An 11,464-nucleotide genomic window follows, 5' to 3' on the forward strand; every position below is an offset into this window, starting at 1 on the left:
AGTTTCATCGCAAATGAGCCAGCGGTTGAGGCGGGGAAACTTTTGAAAGTATTCACGATAAAAACGCACAATACTGTATGTAGGCCCCTGATTTTTTGGCGCCGCATTATAGCTGCGGCAACCGCAGGCGGACTGCCTCCACTCACATCCCTATATAGCCGCATACAAATAGCGCGTGTGAATACAGATCATTAGCAAAGAAACGCAGAGCGGGACTCACCGGTCATGCGATTCATCCAGGCTTAGTAAAACGGCGCAGGAGTCTTCGTTCCATTTACAGATGACAAGACGTCGCAGCACTGTCTTTCTTCATGGCTTACCCGTTGAAACTCGCCAATGTTGACAGGCCGAAATCCTGGTCGTTGGCTTCCAAAACACACTCCTGCTCACCTTCCTATTGAATGAGTTCTTCACACGTGTCTGCCGTACAAGTACTCAAGCAATGCCTCAAAGAGGCAAATAATACAAAACACGACGCGTCGGTTGCGCTGCAACGGCGCCGACCGCTGGGCTTTCGTGTCGGTGAAAAATTGCAACCGACAAAAAAAATTTGTTTTTTAAACCATGAATATTTATATTATCTTCACAACAAAGACACTGCATTTATTTTAAATTATTTTAGATTATTTAAGATTACTAAAGCGCTTTCAGTTACTTTTTCTGACATGTCGTTTGTAGAAGCTGCGATCCTGTGATCCCCTGAAGTGACCCGGATGCTCTAGCAGACGACGGAGCAGACGACGGTGTTGACAGAATGCAATTTCGTTTGATGCCAGATAAAATCACTAAGTTTCGACAAAAACAGCGAAGAAAAGCGCCGTATCTCAAGCTGGCGAATATCGTGGATAAGTTGAACGCAATTTGCATGATGGAGAGTAGCTGCGATGCATTAATTTGCGCGACGCTGGCACGCTCACCGGAGATCATGGAACTTAACAGCTTAATCGGTGACCAGTACAAGCGGATCGCTTTGATATCAACTGCGTTACGAAACTACGTCGACACTTGCGTCTCACTTAAGCTAATATGAAACAGCGGCTAGCACTCGCCGCATCCTGATCGCGTGTAGTTTAACAAGCAAGAGCCCACTAGCGCATCGAAGCAGCTGTGTTTTCGAGTTCATATCGTTACGATAAATACGAGCTGTTTTGGCACGTACTGGAATTGAAGTTCTCAGTCTGTGCGTCACGGACGGTGACGATGGCGTCGCGAACGATCTTAACTAAGACTCGCCGCAACGCAGCCAATTACCCGAGCATATGGGCGCTAAAAGTTCTTCACCAGTACTGCAAACGTGGGCATAAAGTATCGTTCAGTCGCAGCGCCAGTCGCTCGCTGCTCGATTTTCCAGCCTTCCGAGTGAAGGTCGCAAGCTTTTGAGCCAATCAGTGAGCGAGGCGAGCTTTCGGTAACGACGCAGCCCGCGGGCGCGCCGGGTATTGAACTACGCGCTGCTCCCTGGCTGCCTTAGTAGTCGCTAAGCCTAGCCGGTTTCACATCGATGCAGCAGCTGAGTGCACTTCGAAACTGGCTAGCGCTGAGGTGCTGCTCTCGTCATCGTTTTACTGTGAACCTCGTCTCATAGTAAAACAAAGATATGCTCGGTTTCCGCGACACCTTCAGGAGCGGAGTCAGCTGAGGCCAGGAGAGCCGCGATTGAGCAGCAGCAATTAAAGGCGCCGTGGGGAGACATTTGTTTGTATTCCTGTAGTCGCTTCTACCAACGACTCGATATTGGCCAACGATACTCCATCCGACGGCTTAGTATGGACTTGAACAAACACAACTGTCGCATTTTTCTGACGCTGGCGGCCGGTATTCAGGCTGGCATGCCGCGCCCGTATGTTATCATCTCGCTCAACTGTATTGCCGTGGTGCACATCAAAACCCCCAGACATCCTCCTTTTCGCTCTGATTGTAATAGCACCCAGTCACACAGGGAAAAGAGTAGTTTAGAGGACCGAGCGCGGGTGCACAGGAGCTAGACTGTGTCAAAGCAGGCGAAACTCTTTCCATTCCATTCCATTCCAAAAACCTTTATTTCCACCAGAGAAGAGGCTCCCCTACTCCCCATCTCTGGCACGCAGGCCTAGGGGTGGGGGCCGGGAGCCTCGCATCTAAAGGCAGGCATAGAGTTCTTGGTCTCTTGCGGCCTCCAGTGCCAGGTGAATGACTTTTTTCTGCACGGCGGTGTCCGCGCTTTGCAGAAGGGTTTCCCAGGCTTCCTTGCTATTTATTCCTTCTTTAATCCCTGGGGAGTGTGTACATTCCCAAATGATGTGATCTAGGGTCGCCCTATTCTCACATTTTTTGCATTTTTCCTCTATTTCCTTTTCCCTAAATACGTGTGATGCCCACACCGGGTTTATGAAGTTCCCAGCTTGTAGTCTACGCCATGTTGTAGCTTCTTTATTCCCTAGTGTTTTGTCCGGCGGAGGGAAAATCCTCCTTTGACTTCTATAGCTCTCTATTATTTCTGCATAGCTGATCAGTCTCTCATCCAGGTCCTTGCAGTCGGGCGGCTCTCCCCTGGCTCGGAAGTAGAGGTCTCGAGCCAGGGTGTTTGCCGCCTCGTTTCCAGGGATGGATGCGTGAGCTGGTACCCACACGATGCGTACGTCCCTCCCAATTTCCTTCTTTTTTAGAATTTGTGCTGCTTCTAAGGCAATCCTCCCTCTGCCATAATTGTAGACTGCAGTTTTGCTGTCACTAGCTATAATTTTGGCCTGCGTTCCTACGCATGCGAGCGCTATTGCGACTTCTTCCGCCGTTTCCGGGTTGTGGTTTCGAATGGATGCTGCTATCTCAGGTTCCCCCTTTCCGTTGACCACTGAGGCCACGGCTGCTCCTAGCTTCCCACTTGCTGCATCTGTGTATGCCACTGCTTTCTTATCTAGACTGTCCAGTCCTCTGGCCATGGCTTCTGCCCTCTTTTCCCTTCTTTCCTTGTTGAATTCTGGGTGCATATTTTTGGGCAATGGGTCTACTCTGATCTTTTCCCTAGCACATTTTGGAATGTCTTGTTTCTTCTGCATCCCCCTGTCGGTTTGCCTGTCGACCGCTTCTAGTATAGCTCTGCCGGTGCTCGTCCTGCTGAGCCTATCTAGCTGCGCTGATCTTACCGCTTCAGCTATCTCACTCCAGTTGTTGTGAAGCCCCATATTTAGTAGCCTTTCGTTTGAGGTGCTTATTGGCAAGCCCAGCGCCTTCTTATAGCTTTTCTTGATTATGGCATCAAGCTGCCTTTTTTCTGTTGCCCCTATCTTGAGGAAGGGGGTCGCGTAGCTGATCCTACTTAGTATATATGCCTGTACTAGTTTCATTAGGCTCTTCTCTTTGAGGCCTCTACCTCTAAGCGATATCCTTCTGAAAATTCCCGTGACTTGCGTCGCAAACTTGTCCAATCTTTTTAGGGTTTCATCATTGTAGCCGTTACATTGTATGAATAGGCCCAGAATCCTGATCATATCTACCTTAGGCACCAGTTTTCCTTCCACAGTGATTTTAAAGTACTCACCCTGCTTGAGCCTGTTTCTTTTTGGGTTGTATACCAGAAGCTCAGATTTCTCTGGTGAACATGCCAGTCCTCTTTGTGCTGCATACTCTACCACAGTGTCTGCTTCCTTCTGGAGTTTCCTTTCTATTTGCCCGTCGTCTCCTTTGTTTATCCAGACATTGATGTCGTCTGCATACATACTGAACTTTAGACCCTCTATTCCTTGAAGTAATTTAGGTAACCCTCTCATTGCTATGTTGAAGAGGAGTGGGGATAGTACCGACCCTTGGGGGGTGCCCCTGCTTCCCAGTTCGATGTTCCCTGATTCTATGTCCTGATATTTGATCCTCGCTGTTCTCCCAGTTAGGAAGTCCTTGACATAGTTATATGTTCTCGGACCTACCTCTAGACTATGTAGTTCCTCTAGTATAGCCTCGTGTTTGACGTTATCGAACGCCTTTTTGAGGTCGAGACCTAGGATTACTTTTGCATCTTTGGATTGGGATTCGATTATGTCGTGCTGCAGCCTCAGCATCACGTCTTGCGTACTCAGCCCCGGGCGGAAGCCAATCATCTCGCTTGGCCAGAGCTCGTTGTCTTCCATGTATCTGGTTAGCCTTGTCTGAATTACGTGTTCCATTAGCTTCCCTACGCAAGATGTGAGGGATATGGGTCTTAAGTTTTCGAGCTTCGGCGCTTTTCCCGGCTTTGGAATGAGTATGATGTTCGCCTCTTTCCATTGCGCGGGAAGCTTTCCGGTTTCCCACACCTTCTGCATATATGCAGTGATTGCTGTTATCGAGCCATCATCTAGGTTCCTCAGGGTTTTGTTGGTGATGCCTTCTGGGCCCGGGGCCGATTTTGACTTTAGCTTAATTATTTCCGCCCTTACCTCCGCTTCTGTTATTGGGCCGTCTAAAAGCTCCATAAAGCGCGCTGTTGACGTCAGTCCCAAGACTTTATCCTCATTTCGACCGAGAATCAAATCGGTTCAAACTCGCCGGCCGCCGCATTTCACCTTCATGAAATTTTCAGTGAAGGCAATGAACGACGTCGTAAAGTATTTTTTTGCTTTTTTATAATAAGCACCACGTCACTGCCGCTTAAAAAATTTCTCCGCCAACACTGCATCAGTGTTGGACTTAAGAGCGTTAGCTACGAGAGCTTCAAGTGTTTATATCGGGGTGCTCAGCAAACGTGGAGAAGACAAAATAGAAACATCTGAGAGTGTTTCGTTTCGGAAACCTTCGTTATAAGATACAAGCAGCGTCATCTACTTAAAGATTTTGAACTACTATGGCGATTTACAGCCACCTTCGCTATATCCGGTATGTTTCCTCCTTATATATCAGTTAACGAATTTTATAAACGTGTGCATTACAACAAGACGAATTGTTTGACCGCATCAGGAACCTTCTCCGACAAACGATTAGGCCATATGGCTGTCTGTAAGTCCCCGGAACGCACGGTTTGGGGGCGAAAAGGTCGTCGGTGCGAATCCCACACATATTTTGGGCTTCATCTAAATATTTATTGTATCCTCAGGAACATGACAAGTCAAATGACACCACTTCGATCGTTATGCATCAAACGGGCGGCCCCCAAATTTGATGCAAATAGGGGCCCCCGGGGTTCCACTTCAATAGCCGCTATACTGGCATATGTAAAACGGATCAAAGGTATCTGTGACAACTGAGGCTCTACGCGCCCACTGTTGCTATGTGATATAGTGTGGTAACTGTTTTGGCCAATTTGACCTTCCCTGCAGACAGACGTGTTCTTAACAAACGTAACTAGTAAGAGCTGACGCTCTTAAAACTGAAACGCGGAAGAATGATATCGGGGTTGCTTTGAACATTTATACAGAGAACTGCGTGCATGTACACACATGCTGCCTTTGTGTAGCCGGATGGTTATGGCGAGTAATTTTCCCTGATTGACGATTAACGACATTCTTTTCCGCGACGCATAGAAGTGTCCTTGGCCTTTTCTGCGCATGTAGTATTAGCGGTACATTATGTTACATGGCTTGGACATGTCACAGAAGCCAAGAGGACACTGACTTTCAGTAGCGCCATTCAACTAGCGCGCACTGATTGGTGTGCAGGCACTGTCGTGGCTGCAGCTACATGCCGCCACCGCAAGCGCGTGCGGATACGCAGGCACCGCTGGCTTCGTCGCTTGTGCATTACAGCTTTTTGGGCTTTTAAAGCCGCATTATACTCTTGAGCATGCACTACTTTCGTCACATTGTCATGTGGGAACAGAAGGGAATTAAGTGAGTGCTCGAGCAGTGCCTCTCCTCTAAGCCAATTCTCGTTCGGTGAGAGAGCCAGGTCGCGGGAAGCGAGTTGAAAACTCGATTCACCAATGTGAATGAGCACTTCATTTCGCTCGGTGCCCGTCACCAACAGACCAGAGCACATCGCATCCTCTTCGCGACTCGCCACAATGAACGCGCTTTGAAGCATCTTTGGTCAATTTGATCCTATCGCTGTCACACGACAGCACGACAGTATTTCTACAATTCTGCAGTACCAATTACCCTCACCAGGACTCTGTCGTATGACACATCCCACGATAGGTATCTATCGCGCGACTCATCCCACGATAGGTATCTGTCGCGCGGCATATCCCACGACAAGCTGTTGTGTCGCGAGACAGCCCGCATGACAGGTACTTTTGTCGTGTGAAAAAAGGCGCGATAGAAGTCTGTCGCGCGACTGAACCCACGACAGGCAACTTTGCTGAGGCACGCAATCTCTGTCGCGCGGCACGACTCCTGTCGCGCGACAGTACCTGCGACAAAAACCTGTCGCGCGACAAATGCTGCGACAGGGACCTTCTTCGCACGACAAAATGCAGGAAAGATGTCTGTCGTGCGGCAGAACCTACTACAAACAACTTTGTCGCGCGAAAGAACCCACGACACGAAGCTTGTCACACGACACAAGGCACGACAAGACAGCTTGTCTTGCGACACAAAATTGTGTCGCGCGACAGATGCGCAACAAAAAATTCTGTCGTGCGTTTTGATCGGGTATGACTGGAGCTTCCTCAAAGCTTTTAAAGTGTCAGCCTTGCTTGGCTCATGACTGGCGTGGACGGATGTTGTGAGACGGAAGTTGTCCGCACGAGCTGGCAATCATAATTTCTATGGTATTTATGATAAAATGTAGAAGCTTATTAAGCAACACTTGATACGCAACATATATATGTCATGATAGTAGTCACAGTAAATATATTGTAAAAAATAATGACACTGATAATGATAGCTGCTTATAGTGCCAGAGATACCGATAGTCATGATGACAGTATACTGATGATAGCGTTAGTGATGATGACAGCGAAAGCGAGAGTTGGTGATAGCGATGAATAATGACGTGACGATGATAGTGAACGTGGTGACGATGAGAAAGCGGAAAAACAAGAAACGAAAAATTATAAAACAACAATAAACAAAACAAAATAAAATAAAACCAAAAATCAAAGTAAAAAGAATAAAGTAAAGAAACATGATAAAAATTAAGAAAAAGAAATAAAAATTCAGGGACAAAAGTACAGGGAAAAGTTTTTGCATTTCCGCTCTTGAGCAGACCTAAAGGTGCACTAAATAGGAATCTGAACTCGTCTTTTCACCGCGGAAACTCTATCTACACGTTCCGAGCATTCTTAGAAACTTCAAATTATTGTCCTGTGCGCGTGATTTTCCTAATTCAAATTTAATGAAACATCCCGGCTTCCGCCTTTTTTTGAACTCACCTCCGAAAGTAGGAGGAGTCGGCCGACGCGTGGAGTGCCTTTCAGCCAGTCGCGTGGCGGCGTGGCTTTCGCTTTTATTTTGTTTCTAGGTTTCTGTGCACACATATTTTCTGTCGTAGACGACATAGCCGCAAGTTAGGCCCACGAAAATAAAAATACGAGTGGACTCCTTGATTTACGTGTTACTCCGCTGATGGCAGAGCGGCAAGCCGCCACGGTACTGGCTGAACGGCACTCCATGCGTTGGCTGACTCCTCCTACCTTCAGTGTTGAGTTCAAAAAATAGGCGGGAGCCGGGACGTTCAATACAATTTAAATTAGAAAAATCGGCCCCGCAGGGCAGTAATTCAGAATTTCTAAGAATGCTCGGAACGTGCAGATTGAGTTCCCGAGGTAAAAATACAATTTCAGATTTCTCTTTAGTGGACCTTTAAGTGAAATTCTGTGATTTTTGCTCATGCCCGTTCGCTGTGCGGGTCGCCTAATCACGTTTCCTGGCTCATAGATTCCGTTCGCAGACCTTTTATGACGTTGCAAACTAAACTATATGATTTTCCAGTTTCCGAAGTTAGGCTGTCGACTCAGGCCACGGACCAACCAATTTGGGATTAAACTCGTCAATCATGTTGAGATGACACAAGGCAAAGTTGTAAAGGTTTCATACAGAACAGGACCTATGTCACTTATTCTTATTTCCCCTGCCTTCTTTAAGAAGTACATTCTGATTGAATGAAGCTTGAAGCTGTGCTAGTAATAACTTTTCTTTAACTTACAGACTAAGGCGCCGATAGCGCTCGATTTCTCTCACAGTCGCGCTTTCTGTAAATAGCTGATACACTTCGAAAAAAAACTCATGTGCAGCGTGTATCATCTGCGAAGTTCCTGTATTTTGGCCTTCAATAATCTCGACGTACAACGAAAGACACAATATGTAATAAAAAAGAGAAAAATGCAGGTATTGGCCAAACCCCTACATCAGTGAAGAAAATGCCCAAACTCTCGACCTTTTGTGTATACAGTAGCAGTAGAATTCTCTGCACGCAACATCAGTGAAACTTTGTCGCGCCTGATTAAAAGGCAATTCGAATGGAACCTACCACCCTTAACAAAAGCAACCGGGCTGCCGTGACAGCGGAAAAAGCGTTCTTTCAGCAGTGCGGCGACGCTTTGGTTCATGTGACGCAAGAAAACCTTCGTCACGTGAACTGCACCATCGCTGTTCTTTCAGAATAGCACAAGAAATAGCAGCGACAACCAGGGTACCTTTGCCGAAGACAGCACTGCCGTAAGTTTGTTACAGCAAACAAAGTTAGCAGATCGTTGCTGCCTGAGTCGCACGTATTACGCACATGCTGTATCACGTGAAAGCGCCTCATTTGTGCCTAAAAGCATCTTACCCTCTCCTACGTCCACACACGTATCATGGCCGGAAAGGCGCATTAGTTTTGCCACCGACTATCCGGTCCAGCTAGTGTACTATGGCTCAGCTAGACCTGAATAATATCACTTTTGTCTACAATCACTTACGCCCAACTACTCCCACGGGTTCTCTCGATAAAGTTCCTCTTTCCACTTCGGCTGTGCGTGCAGATGTGCAAGCAACACTTAATGCGCTTAGTTCGTGGTCCTGGTCAGCGATAACAGCGTGAAAATTTTTAACGCGAGAAAAACTCCGCCTTATCTCCGCTGCCTCTTGCCACTTTCCGCTTACGTGCGTGTCGTATAGGTTCTGCGAGCACTGTACACTTTGCCAGTTATTTTCGTCTGCGGCGATTACTGCCCAGTTAAAAGCCGAGGCTGCAGTATGGAAGCAGCCTTTCGTACCTAGACGCTGCTGGCCATCGGACTGTAGCCGTCTTGAAGCTACAGACGCACCGTAAGTTGGCCTGAGTCCCATTTACGAGATGGAACGCTGTGTAGGTCTCTGTAGTTCTTATGACGCCACCAACCGCGATAATATAATCTCAAATTTTGAACCGCGCTTTACTAGTTGACCTACTTCCATGTTCTCTTCAATCCTTGGGCCAAAATAGTAAGCCTATCTAAAGGATTTCACTCATGTTGCTTACCTGCAGAAGTGTCGTTTTCGTTTTAAACACCAGTGTGATTACGCTTTTGGGGCCTCGGCGTGCGGCAGTTTATACAGATTTCTCCTCGGGTTTCGGCTTGGCGCTTTGCTTGTATTGTCCGCAGCTTTCGTTGTTTCACGGCAACTCGGTTCGGTTCACACCCTCAGCTGTCTAAGCTTGGAGGAGTATTCGTATATTTTGCGTTAAGCTGGGAACGCAATCTTGGCAGAGCCAGACTGCACACATTTGCTGCCTGCTGCGCTCATCTCCGTCCGAAACCTTCATTTCTGCGCAGGGCGCCACAGCGGACCGCAACATGGCAGAAGGCGGCCCGCCACCAGGCACCTCCTCAGGGGTGCTCACACGATCCAAGGCTGCGGCTCTTCAGCAGCAGCAGATGCCTTCGCGGGAACGTCGAGTAGAGGAACCAGAGGAGAGCGATCACGAGGACGTGGCGATGCTTCAAAGTGCAGAAGGCACAGATGACTCGGGTAACTACGAGGTGATGGCCATGTCTCACATTCAAGTGCGGCCACGCGCGAACGATGAAGCAGACGCGCAAGAGCTCCTACCATACGCTAGATCAGGTGCTAGATCAGGCATGAGATCAGGCGAAGGATCAAATTGGTTCTATCGTGTACTCTCTATGTTGTATCTAATTTACTCCGGCCAACTGCTTAGGTATCAGCGCTGCGTGAAAAAGTGCGCCCGTAGAACGATCGCTATAGCCCTCTTCGTCGGTGCCATCGCCCTGGGTGCCCACTACGTCTGGGAGCGCCAGCACCAGTCCGCACAGTGGCCGGCTCCACCTTGGCTCTTCTGGCGAGAACGCACAGGGGACAGACCCTTCCCTCGCATCCTGCTATGGAACCACTTCACTTGGCCCGGCTGGCGCCTCCACAGGGACCCCTTGTTTTCGAAGGAGCCGTGGTCGACGCAAGTCATTCAGTGTTCGATCGGCAGTGTTCGCTCCGTCACGTGCGAAGTCACAGACAACCGCCACATGCTCATGTGGACTGACGCCATTGTCTTCGAGTCGGATCGGGTGACTGCTTTGGACTTGCCAAAAAATCGCTCTCGGTCTCAGCGGTGGGTCTTGTGGGCTCGGACTCATCTCTCGCCAGAGAACTTGCGTGCCGTCGCAGACAACGACCTCAGAACTGGCTCGTTCACCCACGAGATGGGACCGCTGTTTAATTGGACCATGGGGAACCGCGAGGACGCGGACATCGTGGTCCCTTACATGCACTGGCGCTGCGGCCAGTCTCAGTCGTTCGCCGCGCAGTCTCAAAAGCAAGAACACCGTGAAAGGCGAGACCTTGGCTGGATTGTGGGCGAGTGCGAGCACCGCAGCTACGCGGACATGCTTGCCTTGCGGCCGAGCAACGTCACTAGCGTTCTCGGAGGCCTCGATATTGGCTCCGTACGAGTGCATATGCTTCGCGGATGCGGACGTACTCATTGCGGGAACCGAACCGAGTGCGTCGCCTACATCGCCGAACGCTTCAAGTTCATCGTGGTCTCCTTGACGCCCGACTGCTTCCACAGCGCTTATGAAGTCATCTTCGAGGCGTTCAAGTACAACCTCGTCCCCATCGTTCTCGCCCCGCCCAAAACAATTCTTAAAATCCCAGATGGCTCGGTGGTAAGCTCGGCGCATTTGCAAGGACCCGGGCAACTGGCTGCCCACGTGAACGCCCTCCTAAAGAACCCCAACAAATACCACGCCTACTTCCTTTGGAAGCGACGCTGTTCTCTGATCCCCATTAAGATAAGCCTCTGTTCGCTTTGCGGCGCCCTCTGGAAAAAGCCTCTTCGCAAGCAAGTGCATCCCAATGCTCGTGACTGGTGGATCAAGCCTGCTAAGTGCACTGAGAGGAACAAGCCTCTCTACGGCCTTGACTGGGCTTTCAACTTGGCTAAACGTTAACGCAGGATAAACGGCAACAAGCGCCGGTGCTGCCGCTTCCCGCTACGATATCAGCACGTAACTGCTGAGTAGTGTTCCATTTTCAGAATTTGTTTCTTCCCCAATGCCAATAGCAATGTGCCTAAACATGTAATAAAAATATTCAGCTAAACATAATCTTAATTCATTGTTCCCACTGTACTTCCCACTGTACACTTCCTGTACTTT

General features: G+C 48.7%; 1 protein-coding gene across 1 annotated transcript; it reads left to right on the forward strand.

The window, feature by feature from the left end:
- Positions 1–9,643: 9,643 nt before the first annotated feature.
- On the forward strand, positions 9,644–11,257 carry LOC144120264 (alpha-(1,3)-fucosyltransferase 7-like). Its single transcript, XM_077652661.1, has one exon. It carries the CDS (start codon positions 9,644–9,646, stop codon positions 11,255–11,257), a length of 1,614 nt encoding a protein of 537 aa, XP_077508787.1.
- The last annotated feature ends 207 nt before the right edge of the window (positions 11,258–11,464 follow it).

Source organism: Amblyomma americanum, chromosome 2 (assembly GCF_052857255.1).
Source record: "Amblyomma americanum isolate KBUSLIRL-KWMA chromosome 2, ASM5285725v1, whole genome shotgun sequence".
Classification (NCBI taxonomy): Eukaryota; Metazoa; Arthropoda; class Arachnida; order Ixodida; family Ixodidae; genus Amblyomma; species Amblyomma americanum.